This window comes from Ambystoma mexicanum, chromosome 2q (genome assembly GCF_040938575.1).
Source record: "Ambystoma mexicanum isolate Mex_15411 chromosome 2q, UKY_AmexF1_1, whole genome shotgun sequence".
Classification (NCBI taxonomy): domain Eukaryota; kingdom Metazoa; phylum Chordata; class Amphibia; order Caudata; family Ambystomatidae; genus Ambystoma; species Ambystoma mexicanum.
Window position 1 is genome coordinate 461,911,895 of NC_090924.1, and position 27,740 is coordinate 461,939,634.

Here is a 27,740-nt window from a genome sequence, read left to right on the forward strand (position 1 = left end):
AGGCCGAAGCAGCAACAGTCAGTGTAGAAGGTTGTTAAACGCTTCTTCTCTGTTGTTGAGGAAGCCGCCGTCAAAGATATTCTTATGGACGTTAGTGGTTTACAGCCTTTTGTCACATATTGTGATTTTAATTCACTAACTCTGGAGTATGTGAACGACCACAACGGTGGGGAAAAAACTATCTTGGGGACCTTGACGCGTGAAAGAACATGGGTACAGTACATGTCACACTAGAGATAGTTTTAAAAACATGCCCAGTCGACATTCCTTTTCAAACTTCGAAAACAAGTCATGCAATACTCCACACCTACTATTATATGTCAGCCAATGCAAAGAATGCCATTCCAAGCAGATCCCCAAGCCTTCCAAACAGACTAGATTCAGTAGCTAATTAATGCTAACTGCTCTGCTACAAGACGTTGATAAAGTATGACTAGACTCAAGTGCCAATTACCCAGCTCGTCAACTAGGGTTGCATCTTAAAACCCTCCTACAGAGTTGGTTCTGAAAATCCATTTTAACAGGTGACCAGTCTTCTATGAAGCCACTCCCACTCCCCCCACAATTGCCAAACTAGATTCCCCATTATCAGATGTGCTCCTGGTTCTCACCTCAATTGGGTTAACAATGCCCTGCTTCTTCTTGCCCAGACCGCTGCCTTCCTTCCAGCCCATTGCTTGCAGCATGCGGCTTCCGATGTTGTCTCCTCCAAGTCCATCTCGTGTCGGCTGCTCAAAGTCCCTGCAAGGTGGGGGGGGTGGGAGAGGAGAGGTTGGGATAGGATAGTTGTTTAAAGACAGAAGAAATTTGGACTCTTACTTTGTTCACAATGATAATTTCTATAGGTTGGGGTGTGTGTGAGCACAAGTGTTGCCCAGTTTGTCAGAGGGCGAGAGTGCACGTGTGCTTTGCACGATTTGTACTGTGTATTAATAAAAATGCCAGTAAGGTGTATATATGTGGTTCTGATTGTGGTTACCGGGTATAACTCCTATCTGCTTGCGCAGACTTTGGAAACCGTATGCTTTTTGTAACCAATGGCATCATTCAAATACCAATTGTTAGGCATCATTGTATGCAGTACCCTTAGAGTGCTCCACAACAACCCTCACCTCGTGGAAATAGCAACTCAACCTTTGGTAGACGTCTGTACTACACAGGTGGTAGTGTGGACTAGTCGCCAGGCGTATCTCAAGAGGGGTGAATGTGAGCTGTATGGGAGTTACAAAGAGGTTTGCACTCACAAGTATTCAAGCAAACAATTACACACAGGGTTTCTTGATAAAACAATTTATCAGTCAGTTAATATAAGCCTTCTTCAGAAGGGAGAACTGTAAAACACTACACAGATAAACTTCAAAACTATACACTCTAAGTTCAGAATCAGTAAATACCCATTTGGGATGGCATACAGCAGAAACCTACACCCACAGGCAACTTATATTGCTAGGGTGCTGTTGACATTAATGTATTACTGTTGCCATTCAGAATTAGTTAAGAGCAAGTCAAAAGGGAAAGATGATTAGCACAAGATTCCACAAATATCTCTTAAGCAGGCAAATACTTTCAGATTCCCCCAGTAAGAGTCATTCAGTTAAAACAGGCTAAGCCAAAGTCAATAGGCAAGAGCCTATATGGGCTGAAGCACTTCTTTGTGCAAAGACTTCTACTTACTTTCAATGTTTCAGAAGTCTTTGAAGAAAAAATGAATCAATGTAGGGCCCCAAGCTGTTAGACTTGTGAGTAGTAGAAGATGAAAGCCACTCTACAGTAAGAGGTAGGTTCTCTTAGACTTTGTACAGTAACTTTAAAATGAAGAAAAGATGCAGCAGATGACTCTTGTTCCTGTGCAGCTCTGCATAATTCACTGTTCCTGGGCCTCAATCGTGGGGACAAGAGGGAGGACGTCCGGGGACTCCTGCACTGCAATGGGGTGGTCAAAGCTTGCAATCGGCAAACTTCACTTTCAGTGGCTGTTCAGTGTTTCAGCTCCTCGCGTCTACCGCAAATAGCAATACCGCGGCTCCTGGCTGTCGAGATGGACTTTCCTTGCTTCTGGGGTCCCGCACTCTGTTGAGGGGACTCAGGCTCGGTCAGTCCTGCTTCCTGGCGGTCCAGAGGATCATCCTGGAGCTCTTGGCCAACTTAAAAGCAAAGCACCCAAACTAGTGTTCCTTTCCCTGGCTCTATGGTTTTCATCAGCAACTCTGGAAATTCAACAAGCTCCGAGAAGGAGGCCGAGGTGGCTTACTTTGGAGTTGATTGGTCCCACCAACTGAAGGGGAGCAGTCGTCCTTGCAGGGGCTTCTGTGTCGATGCGAACTTGGCGTTTCACCACAGCAGCCGGGCTTTACCGGGCAAACCAACGGTCCAGGAGTTGCAAAATGTATCCTCTTCAAGGTCTTCTTCAGTTCCTTTGTTCAGTGGTTGACTCTGCCTTCCAAGCCAAAAGACTCAACTTTTATACAGTTAGCACCCTTTCATTCCAGCCTAGCTGTCAGTCACCCAGCAGGGTGGCTGTCCTTGCCGGACAGTCAGCCAGCCAATCCTCTCAGAGTGCATTTGAGTCTCCTAAGAGACTAAGCACAGGGAGATTTGGGCACCTCCCTCACTTCCTGCCTACCCCAGACACCTTGGAGCCAGCGGCAGGCTTCACTCATGAATCCTGCTAAAGACAAAAAAACAAAGGGACCAAAAGAAACAGAGTTCAGAAATCACATTAAAATACATGAGTGGCAAAAAGGGTCTCGCCCTCTCCAGGTTAAAAAAATGAAGTTTGGCATGTTTCTGAGAATTCTCCCGAACACTAATCAAAATGTGGCAGTGGTTTTGGATGTTCATTAGAAAGAGGTCTGTGTGCTCATTTAAATCTTTGATACCAGTATGTGTTGGGAATACACCTTTAATACATACACTGTTGCCTCTGCTACGGCAGTATACTTTCTCTTCTTGGGTTCTGGAGGCTCAGGGACACCATATTTCACCCTCCTCTCAGCCGCTCGATCTCTATATTTAGTCTGTGGTAGAGAATAAAGAAAATAGTGCTCTCAAAATACAAAACTGATTTTGAAGACAATGTAAACGTTTGTCCACAACGAGGATCAGCCCACCTTCAATTCCATTCTATTTCTACCACTTCGAGAGATCAAACACCACAGTGAGGTCTTCTGGCACTAAATGGCAATTACTCATGTCCGAATAGTGAGCAAGCAGTATTCACTTTGGTTCACCAATTAATCATGAAGAGGATACCCATTTTGAACAGCTTATTCCATCAACATTCTCAAAGAAAATATTGGTTGCTTCTTTTTTTAATCTAATTTACAAACCGAGGGGAAGCAAATTCTGAAAGCGGCTAAAACCTGACTCCAAACCAAACTAGTAGAAGATGGACGCATCCTGACAATATGACTGGACGGTTGGTGAAGCTGCACTGATCAGTGATCTGAATCACACCCCACTAACAGTAATCCACATAAGCATGGAAAGAAATATGGGGTGGTGAACTAGGATTTAAAACACAGTCTGTGTGTTGGACTGGATTTCTATACTCTGGCCTGGTGGACAGATGAATACGAGGCCAACCAAGTTAGTGAACATGGACAACTCTTGGAGCTGTAGCCAAATCAATCAAGGTAGCATGGAGTGGTCAAGGCTTAGTCTCAGGACGGTTGAGCATGGTCAAGGAGCCACAAGGTAAGTAATCAAGGATTACACAGACATGTAGTTATAAAAATACTATATTTATGGCCAAGCAAACACGATGACATGCATTACTTACCGTAATAGCATTTCTGATTATTGTATTGCTTAGATTCACATGCTGTGCATATAATCCAACATCTAGTGGTAACCACGGACTATTGCATCTGGTCTTTCGAGGATAGAAAGTGGACGTTAACATGGACGTGCCTGTAACACTATCTGACGTGTAGTGTACCCAAAATCACTCACACTTCGAGGTCCCTCTGATTGCATTTTTTCTATTGCGAGTGAGTACAGAAAGAGAAGTAGTAAGATGTCTATGTTCCTTTCATCCAAGTGGGGAGGAAGAGTGGGCCCATGTGAATCTAAGCAGATCCAATCATCAGAAATGCTATTACGTTAAGTAATGCATGCCTTCTGATGCTTGTGAATCTGCTTAGAATCACTTGCTGTGCATAAACTAACGAGTAGTACCCGGAGTTGGTGGTGGGATGCGAGAAGGAACAGTAGTGAAAAGATGTCTTAGTACGGCTTGTCCCACCTGAGAATCCGACCTAGAGTGAGTGTCTAGGCAATAGTGTTTTGTAACTGTTTACAGAACTCCAGGTTGCCGCTTTGTAAATGGATTTGAGAGGAACATTTGCAATGAATGATATGGAAGCCCGAGTAGTGTGCTCTAGGCTTGAAGGGCAAATCTCTTGGCAAGAGTGTAGCAGAGGGTGATGCAATTGACAAACCACTGCCACCAGCCATTCAATGAGGAAAGGATAACACAAATGTTACATGAGAAGCTAGACAAAGGGCATACTAGGTAACCCCTCCAGCACCCTATTGTAAGATAGTGTGTGCAGGGTCTATAAAGTTACAAATGTAAGTAAAGTCCATTTTACTTTACTGCTCTGGGAAACAGTAGTTTATCCCAGAGAAGGTATTTAAACCTTGGGAAAATCTGAAAGACTACCCAGTGCCACTGCACTGAAGGTGCTGTGACAATGCAAAAGATGACGCCTATGGAGTTTGTCAGGCTCCATAACCAAAACAAATAGAGTCCAAAGATCACATTTAAAATCCATGAGAGAGTGGGGAAAAACTCTCCAGGTAAAAAATAAAAAAAATATCAAGCCCTCAAAATCCAGCAAAGTTGCTGGGGGTTTCTAAGGTGGAGGGAATTGGCACATTTCTGAGAATTCTCCCTAACAAGTGGCGAGAACTTCCCCCTCTGTTGAAAGGGCCTTTGAGTGATTTGATTCAAAGATTTCAAAGTCTTGTGTTCTTTTTTGTCAGTTTCTAGAGCCTCATCAACAGCCTTGCCAAACAGGTTAGAATCCTCCACCGGTTTGTTGATGAGACGCTTGTGTCTACGGCTTGAACTCAAAGTTCTCAACCAGGCGTGACGTTTCAAAAGGGTACCCTGGGAAGGGTTCTCCCTGCAGTCTCTGCAGCATCTAAGGTGTTTAAGGATGTTATGGTTTACTTGCTTACGCTCTGATACAATTGTAAGCAGACAAAAATGCACTGGTTCGGGACCTCCTGTAGGCCCTCTTGTAGCAGGTTCCATTGAACATCCAAGTAGCTGGCCAACAGGGTGGTCTTGTTGGCAATCTGGATGGAGTATACTGCCGCAGTAGTAATTTGCTTCCCTATGGCATACTGCTTTTTGCATTCCTTGTCCGGCGGTGCCTCACCTGTGGACAAGGACACCTCCACCCCCCCCCCAGTCCTCTTTCTTGTTGTAGTGACCACGAGAGAATCTGGGGTGGCATGTCCCTGAATATAGAGCGGGTCAGAAGGGGAGGGGCGAAAATGTTTCTCCACCTGTGGATTCACAGCCCTTGTCTGTGAAGCTGTTAGTAAGGAAGGGGCGATGTGCCTTTTAATTGAATTAAGTAAAGGGATAGCCCGGCTGGCAGGAGGCTTCTCCTTTAGAAAATCCTCCACAAAATATGAGTCTTGGCTTGGACACCATGGTGGTCGGAGTGGCTCCGTAAGAGCTCCCAGCTGGTGCCATGCATCAAGCAAGTATGCTCCGGTGAACCAACCCATCAGTGCAGGAAAAGTGGACCATGCATGAGCTGAAGGTCCGAGGCACACATTGTCTGACTGTGGCCCTCCGGCAATGCGGGAGAGCAGAGATTTTTGAATTGCTGGGGGAGCCGCGCAGGCCGTTAGATGAAGCCGCAAGATGGCGCCAGAGGCTTTGCGCCAAACCCTCTACAGCTACCAGACGCAGTGATGCGCTCAAGCGGAGCCCGAACCAGAGGGAGAGTGAAGCTGACGGACACCCGCCACCCCACTTTGGGGAGCGCCCGCAAGATCTTGCCCCAACGCAGTGCCCTCAAGCCTGCACTGCTTGAGAACCGGCCGAATCGCACCGGCTCTCTGCTCCAGTGCCTCATCCCGGCATGAACAAGGGGGACCCCCAACCACTCCGCGACCAGCAAGTATAGCTGCGGGCGGTGCAGGGAGCCTCCGGTGGCCACCACCCCGGCCTGGGCGGCCTCACCGTGCAGCCAGAACAGAAGCGACACCCGGACGCTGCCCAACGCCAAATGCCTGTGGATAGGAGCAGAAAACACGATCTGGCAACTACTTGCTACACTCCACTCGGCTGCCGCCCCTACCTGAGGAGAGAGAGCTTGACCTGATCCAGTCTTCAGGGCCTCCAGCCCCCTATGGTCACCTCGGCGAGCCCTGGCACTGCGTCCTCCTACTGTGTAGGAGGTAAGGATTCTGAGCATATTCACAAGCATCATAAGACACGCATTACTTACCGTAATAGCATTTCTGATGATTGTATCTGCTTAGATTCACATGCTGTGCTTATGGTCCGACATCCAGTGGTAACCGCAGATTATTGCATCTCGGGGACGTTGGCATAGGCTGGTCTGTAACACTATCCCTATCGTGACATGTAGTGCACCCTAAATCCCTCACGCGCCGAGGTCCCTCCGATTGTATTTTTTCTGCCATGAGGGAGCCCAAGGCTACTGTGAGTGAGTACATGGAGAGAAATAGTAAGACTTCTATGTTCCTTCCACCCCGAGTGGGGAGGTAGGGAGGGCGCATGTGCATCTAAGCAGATAAAAGCCTCAGAAATGCTATTACGGTAAGTAATGCAGGTCTTCTCATGCTGGTTAATCTGCTTAGAATCACATGCTGTGCATAGACTGGTGAGCAGTACCCAGAGTTGGAGGTGGGTTGTGAGAAGAAACAGTAGAGATAAGATGTCTTAGTACTGCTTGTCCCACCTGAGAATCAGACCTAGAATGGGTGTCTAGGCAATAGTGTTTTGTAAAGGTGTGTACAACTTCAGGTTGCCACTTGGCAAATGGACTCTAGGGGAGCATTTGCAATGAATGCTCTGGAAGCCTCAGTGCATCGAGAAGAGTGCTCTAGGCTTGAAGGGCAGTTCTCTCTTAGCAAGAGTGGAGCATAGTGTGATGCATTTGACACCACCTTGAGATAGTAAATTTAGAGACAGGATCTCCTCCTCTACCAGCAGCCATCGAAATGAAAAACTGGTTTGTTTTCCTCAGTGGTTTTGTTCTTTCCAGGTAACATGACTGCCCTGCGCACATCTAGTATGTGTGTAGGCTCAGCCCTCCAGATAAGCTGCATATAAGGCCATTTTACGCATGTAATTATGGCCATTACGGAGCATTTAATTATTTTCTTCTGCGTACCCTTTATGCTTCATTTATTTTCATCAAAAAGCATACTTTCCTCCACTAGAGTGCAAAAGGTGTCTTGGATCTGCACCAGCAAACATTTCTTTTATCAGTGGCAGTGCCTTTCATATGTATGATAGTTAAAGTGAGCAACCCAAAGCGCCCATTTAATTATGTGTTTATATTAACATCATTAATGGGCGCTTTATACATCTATGTCTGCTAGATTGACACGCTAAAAAAATAAAGTTGCTTTAAGTCATTAATCAAATGTTTTCAACATCATGAATAACAATGAGCTGGAGGTTTGTTGCAAAGAATCTCCATATCTGAGTTTATTATACAACATCTTTTATTACAGGTCTTAAATCACTGAAAGTACTGTGAGGTTAACTAGATCTTTCAGGTTGACATTATCTTGCATTCTGGGACTATAGCATACCATTCAGGACGTGAACATTAAAGCCACAATGATATTCTTTTGGCTTAACACGTATTTACATGTTTTCATGTGGCGTTATTATGCAATTTGTGTTTTTTGTAAGTAAACTCTATAAGACATCATAACTGTTGGCCTTGAAATCCAAACTGTTCGTACCAAGTAAACCTTGGAAGCTATGTGGTCAAATTTGCAGAGTGGATTAAAATCCCTGCTTCACAGCTCAGGCAAGGTTTGTGATCCTGGTCCTGTCCCACGGTCCACACTTGCCTACCCGCCCCACCTGTCTGACCACCCCACTCCCTCCTTTTTGGATGCAGCCAGAGTACCCGTAGTTCCTTTTTATCCACTTCCACCACTCCTTTAATCCCCATGATGTGATTAGCGATTACGGACTAAACTGGCTGCGATGCCGGAGATGCAGTTTGACTATCTTGGAAGAAACCCATCGGGCAATCAAGACTGCTCACCTATGATGGAAGTAGAAGATGGGGGAAGGTACAGGTGAGTTATTAATACTCGAGGAGTTCATGTGAATTTATATTAAAGAAGCAGCAAGGAGTAAGACACGAGACGTAAACACTTTGGGCCTAATTCACAGAAACCTTTTATAAGGGCAACACACCATTGGAAAACACTCAATGAATTAGGTCCTTTACCATGTGCATTATATAAATGGTCACTATTATAATGGTATAGTTCAAACAGTGGAAAAGGGGTCAGTCAGGCTTTTTTGAGTAGTAATTAGTTGACTATAAATCACTTGTTATAGACATTTATTTTTTTTGCTAAAAAGGCAGTGGCAACATTAGTTGCCCAGGATCACACACTAGTGTTGAAGCAGGGATTTGGGACCAGTCTGCAACTTATGCACTTGTCTGCATTTCTTCCCAACTAATTGCCAGAATCATGTTTTTGGTGTTTTACACAATGTGGGGATCCACATTAATTTCCTGCAGCAGACAGCAGGGAAGGTAGCTTAGCAGGTTGTGACTGTTGCTGAGATTATGTGTTCCTGTAAGTAAATCATATGCCAACACTTGCTTACTCACAATCCCTATGCAAGCAATACATTAGTCTCTATCTATAGTAGTTCTTAACAGTTTGTAGGGTCCAGAATTTTGAAAATGAAGCTGTGTATGTAGCACGTACTTCCAAGTTATTTTATGGCAGATTATTTTCCACAAGTGTAATAAAATGGTTTAAGGCAAGCCAGACAACTTTGATCTACAACTCTTTTGGTCTATGGGTCCGATTTTACAGGTCTGATTTTACGTATGCATTGGGTGTATGTTCGATACGTTTTACTCTCTTGCAGAGGAGAAAACATTTTTATTCTCTTGAAATTGCATTTACTCTCCAATTTGAAAATTCATGCGTAAAATACTCCCACCTCAAAATCTTACCTGGAGCACTGTAGGCTTTTTTTGGCCATGCTAGTGGGATTCTTGAAAAAGGTAGGTAGTTCAATCGATTGGTTCACATGGAACTTCGAGAATAATTTAGGTGCAAATCTGGGGTGAGTGTGCAGAATTACCTTATCCCTGTGGACTGTAACAAAGGGGTCTAGAAAAGAAAGTGCCTGTAGTTCGCTAACCCTTCTAATAGAAGTGATAGCCACTAGGAAGGCCACCTTAAAAGTAGGGTCTTTTAGACATGCTTTATACATTGGCTCAAAGGGATCTCCCATGAGCCTGGTCAAAACCACATTTAGGTCCCACCCAGGAGCTGGGTGAGAAATGGGAGGATACATCCTCTTAACCCCTTCCATAAAGGCCTTAATCACTGATATCTTCCACCACAACACCTTTTGCTGTGATGTGGTGTAGGCTGAAAGAGCAGCCAGATGAACCTTTAGGGATTTAAAGACCAACCCAGTATCTAAAAGATGGGTAAGGTACAGCACAATGTGTGTGGGTGAGCAATCGATGGGATTGACACCCTTGAAATTACACCAGATGACAAAACGTTTCCATTTGCTGGCATAGCAATAACATGTGTTGGGTTTTCTAGCTTCCCCGAGTATGTCCATGCACCTCTGAGGGAGCTGTAGGTGTCCAAACTCTAGGACTTCAGGAGCCAGGCCGCTAAGTTCAGAGTTTGTGGCCATGGGTGTAGGGTCTCCCCCCCCCCCCCTGTCCTGAGACATGTAGGGTAGTTTTACTGGTGGGGAGAGGGACATTTCCATCAGATGAGCGACCCCAGGTTGGCCACATGGGGGCCACCAGTATCATGGTAACTGGCTCCTGGTGCATCTTCTTATTGAAAAGGGGAGTCGGGAGGGGGGGGGGAAGCGTAGACAAAGTTCCCTGACCATGTTATCCAGAGACCGTTCCCCTTGGAGCGGTTCTGGGGCTACCTGGAGGCGTAGTCTTGGCATTGGGCGTTCTGAGTTGTGAACAGGCCGATTTCTGGGAAGCCCCATTCTGCAAAGACGTTAGACACAATGTCTTCATGCAGATGCCATTCGTATTCTTCGGGCAGAGGAAAATCTCTGCTGAGCACGTCTGCCAGAAGATGGAGTCCCCCTGGAACATGTTGGGACAACAAAAACATCTTGTGTTTGAGAGCCCATATCCAAATGTTTTGGGACAGTTTGGATAGCCCTGGAGAGTGAGTGCTCCCTTGTTTGTTCAGGTAATACATGACTGTAGTGCTGTCTGTTAGAATCAGCACAGTCTTTCCTTGTAGTTGCATCTGAAAGACCTTTAATGCCTTGAACACTGCTAATAGCTCCAATAAATGTATATGGTTGGACGCTACTTGAGGGGACCACACTCCATGTGCTGTCTGCTGAAGAAAGTGAGGCCCCCCCCCCCCACACTGTGAGAGATGTGTGTCATGAGTAGCTTCCACTGCACTGCAGGGGTGAAGGACTTCCTCTTCAAGAGGTTTTCTCTTGACCACCACTGCAGAGAGAACGAGGGCTGGCGAGACAACTACCAGATCTTGGCATTGTCCGCTGGCCTGACACCACTGGCTGTTGAGCCACTCTTGCATGGGACGCATGCGCAGCCGCGCGTTGGGAACCAAGTATATGCACGATACCATCATTCCTAGCAAACGCATGGCTTTGCGCACCGTCACCTTCCAACTGGCTACATATTGAGGGATCTGAAAAAGCATGTTCTGAACCCTCTCGTTGGAGGTGAAGACGAGGCCGTCTTTCGTCCGGATTAGAGCTCACAGAGATTGTTTTATTTGACTGGGGACTAGACTGGAATTTTTCTCGTTGATAGAGAACCCCAGACTGAACAGAAGGTCTACGGTCTTTTGGGTGTTCAAAAAACATGTGTTGTACGAGTCCCCTGTTATGAGCCAGTCGGCGAAGTAAGGGTAAACCGGGACGGATTACCTGCGCAGGTGTGCTGCAGCGACTACCAGGACCTTCGTAAACACCCTTGGTTCCGAGGCGATGCCAAAGGGGAGTACCTTGAATTGGTAATGCCTGTCCACGATCATGAGCCTTAGATATTTCCTGTGCGCTGGCAACATTGAAATATGAAAGTATGCATCTGTCACAATCCATGCCCCTGACCACCTCAGGTATAACAGCCCCCTGGCAGCAGTGGGGCTAAAGCCCTTCACACTGGCCCCAAGGGCCTTAAAACTCCATCAGAAACATACATGAGTCAGTCCTGAGGCCTTTGGCACCAGACTATCAGGAATAAAGCAATACCAGTTTCGGATCTTAATCCAACATGGAGGCCTATTACACAGCTCAGTTCCTTAGAACTAAGCCATGCGGTCTAGTGTTTTGTGTGTGGCTGAGCCTGGAACTACTTGGCCTGGAACTGGTTGGCATGGAACTACTTTACTTGGGCTATTTAAACCACACCCAAACAGCAGAGCATTCTTCGCGTTATTCTGCACTACTGCAAGGTAACGCTTACTGTGTCCAGCTCCTGCTCATCTGCTTCTCCGGCGGCCCGATCCTGAAGCCCTAGATCCGGATTCCATTAACCTGGAACAAGAACAGCATTAGCGAGCAAGAACACTTACCTGTGAAGTAACCGGTCTTGAATCCATCCTGCGCTTCGCTTAACTCGCACTTCTCCAGAGTTCCTCGCCCTTCTCCAGAGTTCGCCGCAACCTGCAAAGGTAAAGAAACAAGTACAGCATTAATAACAATTCTTATCTGGGCAAGCAGCGAGACCTGGCAGCAGCCTGCGCTTCTCTTACCTTGCCCATCTCCGAGTTTCACCGCAACCTGCAAGGGAGAAGGAACAAGGTCAGCATTAACAAAGCACTTACCTGGGCAAGCAGCGCTTCGATCGTTCATCACTCCGGAACATCACCTCAACCTGTACAAAGAAGAGAACAGAACACAGGTTAGCAATTAACACCAATAAACAGCGCAGCGATACGCAACTCAACTCACCGTGGTCTTCACCATCAGCGCTGCAAATCCGAGATCGCAACCATCCTTGTGAAAACAAAGACATTGTTAGGGAACAGCGTAGTGGAGCAAGACACAGAGAAGACTGAGAAAACAGAGGGAAAGAAAGACAGAATAAAAATGGTAAAGACATAACTCACCTGGAAGACAGCAAGCAGAGTTGGAGTCACAGCCGGTCTGGACCCGACATAAGGGCACACGGACCAGTGAAACAACTAGGTCCATGGAACGCCCACACCAACCACGCACCTCTGCACAGAGACGTAGGACGGAGAGTTCAACGCACAAAAACCTAAAGTGAGCAATAACCCCAAGGGAGGGGATTTGGACCAGAGGGAGGTGGGAATCCACCCATCACAGAAACCAGTATCTTAACCCTCCATTCTCCCGTTATAGCCGCTACCCAAAGTCTGGCACATAATCAAGCAGAGAGCGGTCCGGGATAGCGCTTAGACCTCCATAAAGTATCGTGTCTCGCCCCAGTGGATACCAGGTGAGCGTAACAGCATCTTTCATGTCCAATGTTGCCATGAAGTCCCCGTTTCAACAGTGGGATCACCTCCTATGGGTGGCGTTACCATGCAAAACATCTGAGGTTTTATGAACGTGTTCACTGGGCGCAAGTCTAGAACAGGGCGCATGGTGAGGTCCTTTTTGGGTACAAGGAAGTACACTGAATAAATACCCCTGTTTATCTGAAGAATCGGGACGGCTTCTATGGCGCCCTTTCCCAGCACCGCTTCCACCGCTTGATTCAGGATCTCCAGATGGTCCAGTGAAAGGCGCTGTGAGCACGGTGGTCTGAATTGTGGAGGTCGGGCGAATTCCACGCAGTATCCGTGGGCGACCGTCTTTTTGACCCACTGGTGTGAAGTTATCCCCTCCCATGTCGTGAGGAAAGATGTTAAGCGCCCCCCAACCGGGGTGACATGGGAGGGGACCTGGATCCGATGGTCATTTTTGACCGGAGGCTGCGGCTCCTCTAGGATTGGGGCCTCTACCTCTGGCTTTGCCAAATTGCTGACCCTTGGAGGTTACTAAAGTTTCCCGTGCCATAGTTGTTCTGACATGCACGGGACTGCCCTAGAAAGGACCACCGAGAATGAATTCCTCTCTGGGGGTGGGGGTGGGGGGGGGGGGTATTTGAGTGATTTGTTGCAGAGACCTAAGAGTCTCTGCTCTTTTTTTGGCTGTTTCTAGGGCCTCACATACCACGTTTCTGAAGAGGTTAGCTTCTTCAATTGGTTTATTGATAAGCGAGGCCTGTGTTTCAGGCTTAAACCCTGAGGTACGCAGCCAGGCGTGCCTTTTGAGTAAGGTTCCTTGGGCCAGAGACCTGCCTGCTGTTTCAGCTGTGTCCAGAGTGTTCTTGTTCACCTGCCTGCCTTCGGCCACAATAGTGAGAAGCTTGGACCTGACGGGCTCTGGGACCTCGGAGACCTTCCTGTACTAGGTTCCATTGAGCGTCAGCATAACTCGCCAATAGCGTAGTGTTATTTGCTACGCGCGTGGTATATACGGCAGCCGAGGTAACCCATTTACCTAGGGCATATAGCCTCTTGGATTCTTTATCTTGAGGCGCCTCCCCCGTAGCAAAGGGTACTCCTGCCCATTTCCGGGTGGTAGTCACTACCAGGGAATCAGGGGTGGCGTGCCCTTTAATGTATTGAGGGTCCGGAGGAGCTGGCCGAAATACATTTTCAACTCTTGGGTTCACTGCCCGGGATTGAGCTGGTGACACCAGGGAGGCAGCCAATCTTCTCTTCCCAATTGTCTGTGGCATCCACCTGGTTCTCATCGTAATTCTGTAGGAAGGAAGGTTCTTCATCTTCACTGTAAAACGTCCCTATAAGTATCCATCTGGACGATATCTTCATGGTGAGAACGGGGACAGAGGGCTGATCTTCTTGGAAATGTGAAGCAGATTGAAGATTAGGTTCTCCACAAGATCTTCTCGGGGAAGGATGTTCAGAAAAATTAATTTTCTCAAGACGGTCCATACACAATTTCTCCCTTGTCCATTTAGAGGACGCAGAAGGGCCTAGAGGCGCCAAAAATAGTCTCTCAGGGTGTTGGAAATAGGGCGACCAGTTATCTGGGTGGAAAAAAAAATCTGAGGGAACTCGGCGCGTGAGGGTTTTTGGGTACACTACACGTCACGATAGGGAAAGTGTTACAGACACGCCTATTTCGGTCCCCGAAAGACAAGCTGCAATACTCTGCGGTTACCACTGGATGTCTGACCATATGCACAGTATGTGATTCTAAGCAGATTAATACGTCTTTTTTAAAATTCCTAGACCCAGCACATCCTATCTTACAATAGAGTGCTGGAGGGGTTATCTAGTACGCCCTATTGTCTAGAAACTCACGTAGCAGCCCAATGCTACCTTTGCTCTCGAAATGGCTGGTGGCAGTGGTTTTACAACTACCATGATTTTTCCCGACCGCGAACACCAGTAGTGCTAAATCACGGGAGCCCTGTTTTTCAAGATGGTGCCCGAGCCTCCTTTGTTTAAAGGCATCCCCGTCTTCGCCATTTCTTTTTGGAAAGGTCCTTCTAGAGGTGGTCTCTGAGCGCCAAACTAGGTTTGGTCCCTTTGTTCCTACGCTTTTGGCGGGCTTCAGGACTGAAGACTGCCTCTGGTGCCCGAGTGTTTGGAGTGGGCAGGAAGTGAGGGAGGTGCCCGAAACTCCCTGTGCTTAGTCTCCTAGGAGACCCAAATGCACTCTGGCGTGATTAGCTGGCTGACTGTCCGGCAAGGACAGACACCCTTCTGGTTGAGTGGCAGCTAGGTTGGAATGAAAGGGAAAAAACTAAATAAAAGGCAAGTCTCTTGAAAGAACCAAAGACGAGCTGGAAGACGACGGTTGCTGCAACTCCTGGACCGTTGGTGTGCCCTGTGAAGCCCTGCTGCAGGTCTGAATCGCCAAGTTCATCTCGGCAGAGAAGCCCTGCAAGGACAACTTCTCCCTTTGAGTTGGTGGGACCAATCAACTCGTAAGCCACCTGGATACCATTCTCGGAGCTGGTTAGGATTAGCCAGGGAGAAGCACACCAGCTTGTGTGCTTGAAGAAACAGCATCCGGAATCGAAGATTTGACAATTTGCTAGCTTTGCGACCAGTCCCTGTGCAGTGCAGGAATCCCGAGACGTCCTCCCTCTTGTCCCCATGACAGGCACAGGAACAGCAAGATCTGCAGGAACTGCCAGGAACAGAAGTCATCAGCTGCATCTTTATGTTCAATATAAGGCACTGTGAAAACCCAACCGAGAGAACTTACCTTTCACCGTGAAAGTTTGTGGAACTTTGGCAACCTGCAGGCCTAGTCAGATTGTGACCAGACATACAAACCTTTCTTCCGTGCACTACTTCTAAGAACCATGGCAAAGACTTTTCCGTTTTAAATACCAGAACCGTTTTTACTTCTACAAGACACTAGGCCCATTGGCCTACCTATTGCATTGAATCAACTCCTCTGGTTACTGTTTTGGAGTAACTAATATTCGTTGTATTAACTTAGGCCTTTTTGCTCCTACCTCAATGCTATTTGGCTCCTACTTCCAAGGGAGCTCAACTGCTTAGTATTGTAGTATAATTCTTGTGTGGTATTGGTTGCCCTATTTAGTGAATACTTTATAAACGATTGTGTAATAAGTTAAGTGTTTTACCAAGAAACCTTGAGTATGTCTATCTGAATACTTGTTATTATAGACCTCTGTGTAACACCCTTACAAGCCCACATTCCCTCTTGAGATAAGTCTGGCTGCTCAGCTCGCTACCAAAAACTGTGGTTCAAACTTCTACCAAAGGTTGGTTTTGCTTACACCTGTAGTCCTAGTTGTGTGTAGTGGTCCCAGAGGGTACTGCATACACACTTTGCCTAACACCCTCCTCTATGTGGGTTCTTACATGGTCTGACATCCTGTAACCTCTGCTTTTAACAAGTAACAATCACCAGTGAGACTATCATGCTGGCCCCAAGGTGGTTTGGGGCGCAGAGTAAATCGCAAGAAGGAACTTTCCACAAAGGAATGTCAAAAAAGAAAACTGGGCCATTTCGGGCTTACGGATGGCATCTTCTCTGGCGTTTTCTCCACCTGCTTGGCTGAGGTCTCCCGTTTTGGGGGGGGTAGAGCCAATCTGCGCACTGCTGTGGTCCCCTGGATCAGGTCAGCCCCTTTTGCCTTCTAGAGGGCAGCTGCACCAGCTCTATCGTCGAGGAAGACTTCGCCTGTGCCTTCAGGGGGAGACCGGACACCTTTCCCTGCGCCTTGGGATTCTCCCGCAGCTTCCCTGGGTTAGCCGATTTCTTCTTCGAGGAGGAGCTGGAGCGTTGACTGAGATGGAGGCAGACTGAAGATGAGTGTGCCCTGCCCGTCGAGGGACCCGCTTGCGCTGCGACACCAACGGAAACGGATTTGCAGTGCTAGGCCTCATCCTGGGACCCACGGATGGAGCGCCATCAAAGGGCTTAGAAGCCGGCCGGTCCTGAGTGAGGCATGCCCCTGCTTGCCGCACAGGGTAGAGGCATGCCCCTGCTTGCCGCACAGGGTAGAGGCCTTGGCTTTTAGCCACACCACCAACCTACTGTGACGAGAGACCCCAAGGCAGATTTCACAATTTGCTTCCTTGAGGTCTGGATGGAGACAGGCACCGAGTGTTTTTTTCCTCCACTAACACGTTCCTCAATCTGCAGCTGGAGCAGAGCTTGAAGAGGGAACCACCCTCTTTTTCCTAAGATATGGTCCGGCGTGCAGTGTAGGCCCGATGGCCTTCTGGAATCTTCAACACTCAAAGATTCTTGCCCTTGAGGGGCGTTGAAAGACACTGATAAACTGATCCCCGCTTGCCAGGCAAAGAAGCGAATGAGCCTACAGGCTCTATTTGACAAAAATAGAAAATCCCCGATAGAAAATTCATGAGCATGTGAATCCATGCCAGACCCCATGCTGGAGAAGGAACAAGTTACTTACCTGTAACTGTTGTTCTCCAGCAACTGGCATGGATTCACATGCTCGAATATTCCCCGTCAGGCTGGGAATCCTCGGTAAACAAAAAAAATCAGTTTCAGTTTCGTTTCTGAACTGTCTTTCTACTAACAACCAATCACTTGTCTCTGGCAGCCATCTTCAGATTTGGTAGCACGTAAAGTGGCAGTAGGACCAAGAGAAGAGCCGCAGAGGGGTTGGAGGGATGATTTGCATGTGAATCGATGCCACACCCATGCTGGTGAACAACAGTTAAAGGTAAGTAACTTGTTCCTTCTCCAGCATGAGGGCTGGCATGGATTCACATGCTCATGAATACAAGAATACATAGCAGTACACACATGCGCAACCACGGGAGGTGGCAAGGCTCAACATTAAGTATTTCAACAACTCAACATTAAGCATCTCTTACCTCCTCACCAGGCTCACCTTCAAGCGAACAGGTTGCGCAGCACTGCTTGGCCGACTTTGGACTCCTACCTGGAATCCTGGTCGACGCAGTAGAATCTTGTGAAGGTGTTCATCGACCTCCACGTAGCAGCCCTGCAAATGTCCAGCAGGGGCACACCAGACAGGAACGCTGTGGTAGCAGCGATTGCTCTGGTTGAATGGGCTCTCGGACAGCCGGGCAACGGTCGGTTTGCCAACCAGTGAGTGCATGATGCAGCCGGAGAGCCATCTTGAAATGGAAGCCTTCGAGAGGGCCTTCCCTTGGTTCACAGTTCCAAAGTTCACAAACAGCTGTGATGTCTTCCGAAAACTCTTTATGCGGTCCACGTAGAACTTCAGCCCTCTAGCCACATCCAGCGAGTGCAAAGTCTTCTCAGTCGGTGAAGGGAAGAAAACCGGTAACACCAAGGGCTCGTTGAGATGGAAGTCCGACGGCACCTAGGGCATGGAGGGGTGCGTCGGCAGCACTACCCTCTTCTTGTGAAATGTCAGGTATGGAGGTTTACAGGAGAGGGCCTGGATCTCTCCCACTCGTCGTGCAGAGGTGATGGCCACAAGAAACGCTGTTTTCCACGACAGGAATTTCAACGGTGCCGAATGCAGAGGCTCGAATGGCGGGCCCATGAGCCTGGTCAGCACCACGTTGAGCTCCCACGCCGGGGCGTTCACCGGCGGGAAGTGGAACAGTCCTTTCATGAACTCCTTCACAAGGCGGTGAGACCACAGTGACGACCGCCCCAGTGTTCTGGTGTAGCGGGAGATAGTCGCCAGATTGATCTTGGAGGCATGCGCCAGCCCCGCCTTGGCCAGCAATAGCATGTACGGCAGCACTTGAAGGGCCGTAATCCGTAGAGGTTTGATCTTCTGTGCACGGCACCAGACAGAGAACCTCTTCCATTTATGCCCGTAGCACTTAAGAGTCGAGGACGCCCTGGCCTTTGCAAGGACCGCCTTGCAGTCTGCCGGGATATCGTAGCCTCTGAACTCTAGTGCTGCAGGAGCCAGGCATGTAGGCTCAGCGATCCTGGGTCGGGGTGCAGAATGGCACCTCCTTCCCTGGCGAGAAGATCCGCGTCTGTCTGTAGTTTGAATAGGGGAGGGGGTGCCGTGCGGGGGGGATGCTGACAAGTCCAGAAGGTCCGGGAACCATATCTGCCTCGGCCACGCCGGTGCGACGAGGATCATCTTGCACCGGGATCGTCTGAGTTGACTGATGAGTTGCAGAAGCAACGGCAAAGGTAGGAACGCATACAGGAACAGGCCATCCCAGGGGAATGAGAAGGCATCGCCCATGCTCTCCAGCTGGGGATACCTGCTGGCGAACCTCCGGCACTTGGCGTTCGTCGCGAATAGGTCGATCTGGGGATTGCCCCATCCTCAGAATAGAAGATCTACTTGATCTTGCTGCAGCTCCCACTCGTGGCACGAGCGCAGCTCCCTGCTGAGTGAGTCGGAGATGGTGTTCTTTATTCCTGCAAGATGGAAGAGTACCAGGAACATCCCTTGGATGATGGCACAGTGCCACAGATCCTGCGCTTCCTTGGATAGGGCTGGGGATCTGGTGTCCCCCTGCTTCTGGATGTAGAACATTATGTTGGTGTTAGTGGGTGACGATCCTTATCACTTTGCCCTTGAGGGACGGAAGGAACTACCTGAGGGCCCAGAACACGGCTCGGAGCTCCAGGACATTGATGTGTAGTGACCTCTCCTACGGGAGCCAAAGGCCTCTTGCGTGGAGATCTCTGGTGTGCTCCCCATCCCTCCAGGGAGGCGTCCGTCATCAGTTTCCTGATGTGCCGTGTCTGGAAGTCCATGCCCGCCGCTAGATGCGCGCAGGTGCCCCACCACCAGATTGCTTGGTGGAAAGTCTTGTTGAGTGAGATCCTGTCTTCGAAGCTGCCCGCCGCTTGTATCCAAAGGGCGTCCAGGAACTCCTGCAGTGGTCGCATCCGCAACCTGCATAGGCGCACAATGACATCATGCCAAGTAGGGACTTGATGGACCTTACCCTGGCCATGTCCATGGTCAACAGCCGTTGTACCTTGGCCAGGATGGCCTTCGTCCTTTCCTCTGACGGCAAAGCCAATCGCGCCACTGTGTCGGGTCTGGCTCCCAGGAACAGAGCGTCTTGCGACGGTATCAAGTGGGATTTTGCGAAGTTGATCGAGAATCCCAGATCCGTGAGCAACTGGATGGTCTTCGCTGTGTGGTCGACAGCGAGTTCCCTCGATTTTGCTCGGATGAGCCAATCGTCCAGGTAGGGGTAGACGTGGATCCCCTGCAGGCGCAGCCGTGCCGCCACTGTGCTAGGCACTTGGTGAACACCCTGGGCGCCGACTTCAATCCGAAGGGAAGGGCCTTGAACTGATAGTGTCGCCCTTGGACCACAAATTGTAGGAATTTTCAATGTCCTTTTAGAATGGGGATGTGGAAGTAGGCATCCTCCAAGTCCAGAGATGACGGGAAGTCGCCTTCCTCCAGCTGTCCCAGCACGTTCTGTAGGGTGACCCTCCGGAATTTCTGGGACTTGATGTACTTGTTTAGACAAAGGTCCAGGATGGGTCGCCAACCGTCGGTCTTCTTCCAGACGAGGAACTACCGCAAGTGCACTCGAGCCCTGGAGTCTCTTTGGGACGAGTTCTATGGCTCCCTTTCTTAGCATCGCTCGTACCTCCAGAAGTAATTTTGGGACGTGGTTGTCCTTCCTGGCCACGGGTGGAATACGGGGACACCTTTTAAACTCCAGAGTGTGCCCGCTGGCCAGGGCATCTAGCACCCAATGGTCGGTGGAGACTCCCACACACTGCCGAAATTCGCCAGCCGGCCTCCCACTGGGGTGCTCGGGTGGGGGCCCGATGCCACAGCCAGTTCAGTCCTGTTTCGTCACGGCCTTTCTGCCGACGATGGGATCTTCAAGTCTTGCCGTGTCTTCTGTTGGCTTCCTGTGACGAGGAGCAGGCCGCTAGGCGGTACGACGGTGAGCCGCCAAATCCTTTGGAGGCACCTTGCTTGCCGCCGGAGTTCCGAAAGGACGGTGTCGTAGAACACCCAAGGCTGAGCCGTCTCGGTGTCCGCCTTGATGGCCTGCAGTGACTCGTCCACTATCTTGCCGAACAGGTTGTTCCCGTCGAAGGGCATGTCCAGAACCCTGGTCTGCACGTCCTGGCGGAAACCGGTGGCTTTGAGCCAACCGCGCCAGTGAAGGCAAATGCTGTTGCCCATCTGGCGAAAGCCAGTGTCGCCGATATCCGTGGCCACTGTAATGGCATGGTCTGAAGCCACCTCGCCTTCCTGTAGGATTTCCAGGGCCTCAGCCCTCTTATCGTCCGGGAGGAAGTCCAGGAGGGGCGCAATCTTGAACCACAGCTCCCCGTCGTAGCGTGCCAAGATCGCGAGGGCGTTGGCCGATTTAATAGTAGTTGCCGCCATGACCCGTCCCATGGCGTCCAGCTCCTTCCCCTCGCAGTCTGGGGGCTGAGGGGTGCGTGGCAGTTGAGGCAGTCGCCCCCCCCCGCCATTTTCTTCTTGCCCACCGCAGAGACCACGGAGTCCAGGGACTGCTGTGCTCTGAGGCACATAGGGGCAAAGTCTGGGACCCGGTACTACTTCTCGTACCTGTCTCTTAGTAGGAGCCGTGGATGGGTTCTTCAGGAGCGCCAGCCCCTCGTCCCAGATGTCGTCCAGTAAGGGGACTGAAAGGACAGTCTTCCTCTTGGCCTCCCGTCATTGGTAGAGGAAGCCCTTCTGTTCTTCAGGGCAGAGCTGGAAGAGCTCAGATGCACTGGTGATCATGGCGTGGAAGGAGCCAATTTCGTCAGGGGGGAGGCCCGAGTAGGTGGTGATGGGAGGCCCATACCGTCGTCACCACCGTCGTCTGTCCCAGATGTCGCCGTTCTGGTCTCATCCCTCGGATGAGGGGAAGGGGGTAAAGGCTGGAAAAAGGGGGGAGGAGGATGGACTCATCTCCGCTTGTTAGGTGGGCTCCCCGACGGTCCAGGCTCCACTGGGTCGTTGGTGGGGGTAAGGGCATCCTTGTCCTTATCTCTGTACACAGGGCCTGTATGGCCATCAAGATAGTTCCTGAATTGTCCCCTGGTACAGGCACCGGCTGCAATCCGACCCTATCTTCCTCGTCGGCTATCCCCGTTGCTCTCTTCGTCGGGATCCTTCCCGTGGGCCCTGGATTCCTCCGACTTCTTGTCCTGGATCGCTTGGACGCTAGCCAACTCATTCTCAGAGGTGGTATCCGTGTGCGTTATGGCTACTGTGCCCCCGCCCCTCTTTCTCCTGGGGTTCCACGGGGGTCTTCTCGATAGGCAGAAAAGAAGATTCCTTCTGGGGCGGCAGGGAAACTCTAGCCCCTGAAGCCGTTTCCACTGGGGAAGCCTCTGTAGGTTTCACTAGGACCGCCACAACTCCTTCAATCGAGGCCTTAGCTGGGTCAATCAGGGCCTTCACGACCTTGGGCGTGCTCGAGTTCACCTTGGGGGGAGGGTCGCCACCTCGCTCCCCCTTGGCTGTCTCCGTCGGGATCGACTGGGGCTTCTGCCGAAGCTTACTCGGGTTCTCAGACTTCCTCTTCACCGAGCCAGAGCGTTGGCTCATGCTTGATGGCATTGGTGATACTGCACCCTGCCTGGCAGCCGAGGAGCCCGACGAATCGGCGCTCCCGGTGCCCGCGGACTTGCAGTGCTTTGCCTTTTGTTGGACCCTGTCGCCAGAGCGCCCACAAAGGTCTTCGAAGACCGCTCAGATTTCTACTTCTCACCGCTCTGCTGGGCTCTTCCCCTCCAGCCAGTTGTTGAGTTTAGTACGACGATCCTTCATTGTCCGTTCGGACATGTTCTTACAAAACGCACAGTCCTTCTCCACGTGCGACTTGTCGTCGTGAAGGCAGTAGAGGCACTGAGAGTGCTCATCCTCCTTAAAAACGTTCTGTAGTCCGCATCCAGGGCAGCTCCTGAACAGCTTGGATCCAACAGGCGTCATGCTTCCTTTGTCCTGGGCCATGTCCACGCGGGGTAGGCCTCAAAGATCTTCTGGAATCCCCCCAGAAGTGGAAACTCAACGAAAAAATGCCCTTTAAGGGCATAGAAAATTCCAAAAACGGGTCCCCGTTGATCGGAAGTAGAATCGGTGGAGCTTGAGGCTTGACTGACCGAAAATTTAAGAGTTAACTCTTTATAAAAACGCAAAACGCAGTAAAAGCTTGAGAGCTACAGCACGAGGACTCTCAACACTTGAACGTGCAGTAAAAATCTGAAGATGGCTGCGAGAGGAGGGGCTTAGGTAGAGGACAGTCATTGGCTGGGGGCAGTATGACCCAGATACCGGTGATTGGTTATTAGGAGAAAGACCGTTCAGAAACGAAACGGAAACTGATTTTTTCTTTACCGAGGATTCCCAGCCTGACGGGGACTATTCATGAGCATGTGAATCCATGCCAGACCCCATCCCATGCTGGAGAAACTAAACAAGAAATGGCGAAAAAATAAAACTGGGGTCATTTTGTTGAAATAGTCAGCCTCGGGTGCAGCACCGCAGCAGACATGTCACTAGGTAGTTAAAAAAATAAATTACAAAAAAAAAAAACAATGCCACCAGCCACTGAAGTGAGTTAGTGTAACAAAATGCTACATGAGGAAAGGAATGGATTAAAGGAATTACTATGTAAGCCCCCAGCACTCCACATAGGGTGGTGTGTGCTGAACCTGTAAAGTAAAGGTAAGACAGACCGGGGTCATCTCATCATTCTTGGGAAAATAGTTCACCCAAGAAAATGTAGTTAATCATTAAGAGAAGTCCAAGGGACGTCTCAGTGGCACTGCACAGAAGGTGCTGTGTGTCACAATGCAAAAGCAGATGCCCATGTTAATGTTAAAGGATATTTGTACCGCGCACTATCACCACTGGAGTGGTCCCCTGGCGCTCTGGCGGCTCTGAAAGAAAGGGGGTGGTGGGAGGGAGTTAGTGGGATGAGCTGGAGAAGTGCAAGTGAGCAGTGATGTGCTGTTGGCGGACTCAGTCCGGAATTCCGTTGGCTGGGCTTGGGGTGTTATACTGTCAGAAGATGTCGTGTTCTGTTGTGCGGGTCCATGTGTGCTTTGTTTTGTTGTTGCAGTGTAGTGACGGTTGTGCGGATTGTTGTGTTGTAGTTGTATTTGGTTAGCGTTTGAGAGATGTATGCAGAGGGTGAAGATGTTAGTGGGTTGGTTAATTGGCATTACAGTCTAAGCGAGGCGCTAGGTTTCCCATTAGGTGGGGTGTGTGGGCGTCTCCATGTCTGCCCAGAGAGCATTCCCAATCTAGTCTAGCAGGAGGGTGGCATCGGTAAGCCCAGGCTTACTGCCTCCATCCTCTTATTCGGTTGCTCATTCATGTTACCGCTCCTACCCCCTTTGGAATGTGGCAATGCTAACACTTGCAATTATGTCCAGGCGCGGCGCCTGCCTTCATTCATTCACAACTCTTCGGTCCATGCCACTGCCAATATCCAATACTAGATTCCATAAAACAAAAATCAGTCAGGAAAACAATTGAGTGAGAAAAGGGTCCCACACTCGGGAGCAAAACATTAAAAGCCCAGAGTCCAGCAAAAGAGCTGGAGGTCTCTAAGGTGGCACCGAAATGAAAGCTTCCACAGTTGTCCCAGTCACTAAACTATGTTGGTCCCCATATATCTGTCCACCAGGCCAGAGTATATAAATCCACTCCTAACAACTGGTTACTAAGAAGTGCCTGAGTAAACAGACCAAAGTTGGTTGAAAGCAATTCTAAGAATGCAGGAAGGCACATGTGGTCAATTTGCTAACAGAATGACTTTCGGTGTTGGTAGATTACTGCACGTCCGAATTGGTCGTAGGAGAATTAGTAGCAAATTTTGCCGCATATATTTGTGGGGGGTGGGTTTTGGGCTACAACTAATGTAAAAGGAAGACGGGGAATGCAGAGGGGGTTTGGAGTGAAATTTAACTGTTAAAAGAAAAAAACATTCGACCAATTCGCCAACAACAACATTTTATTTGATATTTGATGTAATCAACCCAAACCACTTTCCCTTAAAGTGAAGTTTGTATCCATGAAAAAACAAGTATGGTCCAGAACAAGCTGAAGTAAGTGCAATGACAACCACCATCTCCACGTACATATATGTTTCAAGTAATGAGAAGCAACACCCGTAAAGCCTTTTTAGTCAGAATGGCAATCAATATTTTGGCCCACCAACAGAAATGGAGCTGCCCAACAAAATGGCAGTTATTGAATACCTCCACAGACTGCTCAAAGACATTGTCCTACCTCATTATCACTCTTCTGCAAGGACCCCTGGTTGTCACCTGCTGCAGTGGAAAGGCGGTGCCGCTCGAGATTTTGCTGCAAACAATCAAAATCAGGTAAGACTTTTTCAGAGCTATTAGGGTATGTTGCTTTTTTTGTAAGGTGCACACTTAAATGCAATTGCCTCTAGGCCAAGCCTTTAAAGACTGACAAAAGGGACAATGAAGGCGAGCAATGAGATTTAGGAGCAATGAGAGGGAACAGTAAAATGTGTCCTTGAGAGGTAGCCGTACCAAGCAGAGGCAGGTCAACGTAGTAGAGATCAAAGAGAAATCAGTGACAGTAGGCTGCATCTTTTTATGTAAGACATAGTGGTATGAACGCTTTAAGTAGTGGCAAGAGAATCGCAATGACAGAATGGGAACCAGGTTTAAAGTTTGTGCTAAACCTATGTCCAAAAATAAATATTCTCTCACTTTAGAAAGCCTGCTAACGCTTGTTATGTACAGTAAAATGTTTTTCAACATAATGGATTCTCCTACAGTGTATTCAGTTTACATACCTTGTGAAGGTCTGAGAGCTGTTGGTGACGCACAAGGGCCTCTTTGCTGGGGAACTGCCGCCGGCAGAGCAGGCATGCCATCTTCTGCCAGTCTGTCAGCCTTTCCTCTTGGTCAGCCGAAGTCTCTGGCTCCTCTTCGCTTTCACTCTCTCCACTATAAGCAGCAACTAGACCACGTGGCGGACTCTAAAATGAGAAAAAAATGACTTAATACAAAATTAAATATGTTCCGAGTACAGTTTTCTGGGCCCCTTCAGTTTTCACCTTTCCCCTTTATTATGTATATTTTCTTTAACACTGAACTATTTCTGTGGTCAGAGGGATTCCTACTCCAGTCCCCACGCCACTGTATCCCTTTTAGCAGTTGGACTTATGGCAGCTTATGTGGCTGCCAGGACTGTTGCTTTAAAGCCTTAGCCCATCACTGAGCATGTGAAGGAGCAGGAGCTCGCCCAAATAGCACTGCAGGAGCAGTGTTACAAAGGGCTCATGCAACTACCTGTTGCTAGGCAAGATGCCCGTTATACACTACGAATTCTAAAAGAAGGAATTTTACTCCTTAATTGTCGGAACTGCCGCGCTTTGAACCTAACGACCAGCAGCATCCCGAGTGCCTCAGCTGCACCAACACGGCCACTGATTGGCCACTGCCTCACTTATTTTGCCCAATGAGAGCCGGCAGGCGAAAGCCGCCCCTCCACACGAAGGCAGACACACAAACGCTACCCCTGTCTCGAGCCTGTCCGGAGCCGTAGGAGCCCCGAACGCTGCCCACCGCTCTGCTCCAGGTAAGCTGCCCACTGCCACACCTGTCCCCACAGCACCAACTACTGGATTATCGCATACAATGCACGCCTATTAGCATCTTCATAAGAACGTGATTGACTTTCTGGAGGAACTCTGCCTTTGTAGTATCCATACACCGGCACCTCCCTCAGTAAAGTTTAAATACTGAACTTACTGTTGGTTCTGCCATACAATGTATTATTCGTAATCTGCACATCTTGTCATAGTGTACACAAATACCATACAATGTACTGCCATTGTAATCTGCACATCTTGTCAGTGTACACAAATACAGCATCTGGAAGTGTAGACAGGCTACTGTGCTAGATACCCAATACACTCGGTAAATGAATGCCTGGCTTAACTGTCGCTCAGGTATACATGGCAGTCACTACTTTTTTTAGCCTCTATGGTCTTAAATCCTGCCCATAGCATTATCTGCATCTTCTAGGGATCACTGCACCCTCCGCAAGGGTCAGACTCTCCAGACCTCTAACCACTAGCACCTACCGTTATCCACACCTGGAAAAGACAGCACTCACTAGTCTAACGCACACCATTTTCTGCATACCTCGTTATAGATTGTATCATCTATCCAGCATGTACACCTTGCCTCTTATATGCATGATGGGCACCCTGCTCACACTCCAAATATGCTCACATAAGATGCGCAGGCCAGATCTAGCCAACCACACTTACGCCAGCAGCCTTAACGCTCTAACGCCATGAACTTCCTGCCTAGTCCCATCCAACCTACCACGCATGCAGCCATGCGCCCAGCTACACTGCACTCCAGACAACACAGACTTAGGACACGCACTCACCCGATGAACAAAGCTACCATGCCCTCTTTTGTTGCACTCAAACAACCGCCAAGGATCTAGGACCATCTATAGAGCAAACACCAGATACCACTGCCATACAGCCATTAACCCTAGCATCAATAAGGTGCGCCACCAAATACCCATCCACAACACCAAACAATCCTCCTCGTCATCTAAAACAAGAACCCCAGCTCCAACTAAAATGAACAACTAACCCCTGCTCTACAAATGCGCCCTACTCAACGTACGCTCTCTCAATGTCCATGCGTTAGAAGTTAATGATCTAATCACCAGCCAAGACCTAGACATAATAGCCATCACGGAAACATGGCTTCATGAGGCCTCTGGCCCAGCTATCATGTTAACACTTCCCAAAGGTTACTCTATCCTCAGACAGGACAGGCTAGCCAAAACAGGAGGGGGAGTAGCCCTAATATTCAAAGAGGACATATCCATCAGACCTATACCCCACCAAGGAGAAGGGAATGTAGACATCTCATCAGCTAAAATAGCTCCATCGCCAAGAAATACCATAAATATCCAGGTTTACAGTCCACCAGGAACCCCTTCTGACTTCCTAGGTCAAGTCACCCACCTTCTAGGAAATAACATCAAAAAATCTACCAACACTACTCCTAG

At 49.0% G+C, this 27,740-nt stretch overlaps 1 protein-coding gene across 4 annotated transcripts in view; it reads right to left on the minus strand.

The window, feature by feature from the left end:
• Window positions 1-27,740, minus strand: part of RBM10 (RNA binding motif protein 10) — a 464,414-nt gene that overhangs the window by 24,961 nt on the left and 411,713 nt on the right. For all 4 annotated transcript variants that reach the window (XM_069647579.1, XM_069647578.1, XM_069647580.1 and 1 more), the window contains 4 exons: window positions 25,492-25,677; window positions 24,951-25,025; window positions 2,914-3,017; window positions 612-741 (listed from right to left, as the gene is read on the minus strand). In XM_069647579.1, the coding sequence (XP_069503680.1) occupies window positions 612-741; window positions 2,914-3,017; window positions 24,951-25,025; window positions 25,492-25,677 (495 nt within the window). The remainder of the gene's footprint in view (window positions 1-611; window positions 742-2,913; window positions 3,018-24,950; window positions 25,026-25,491; window positions 25,678-27,740) is intronic.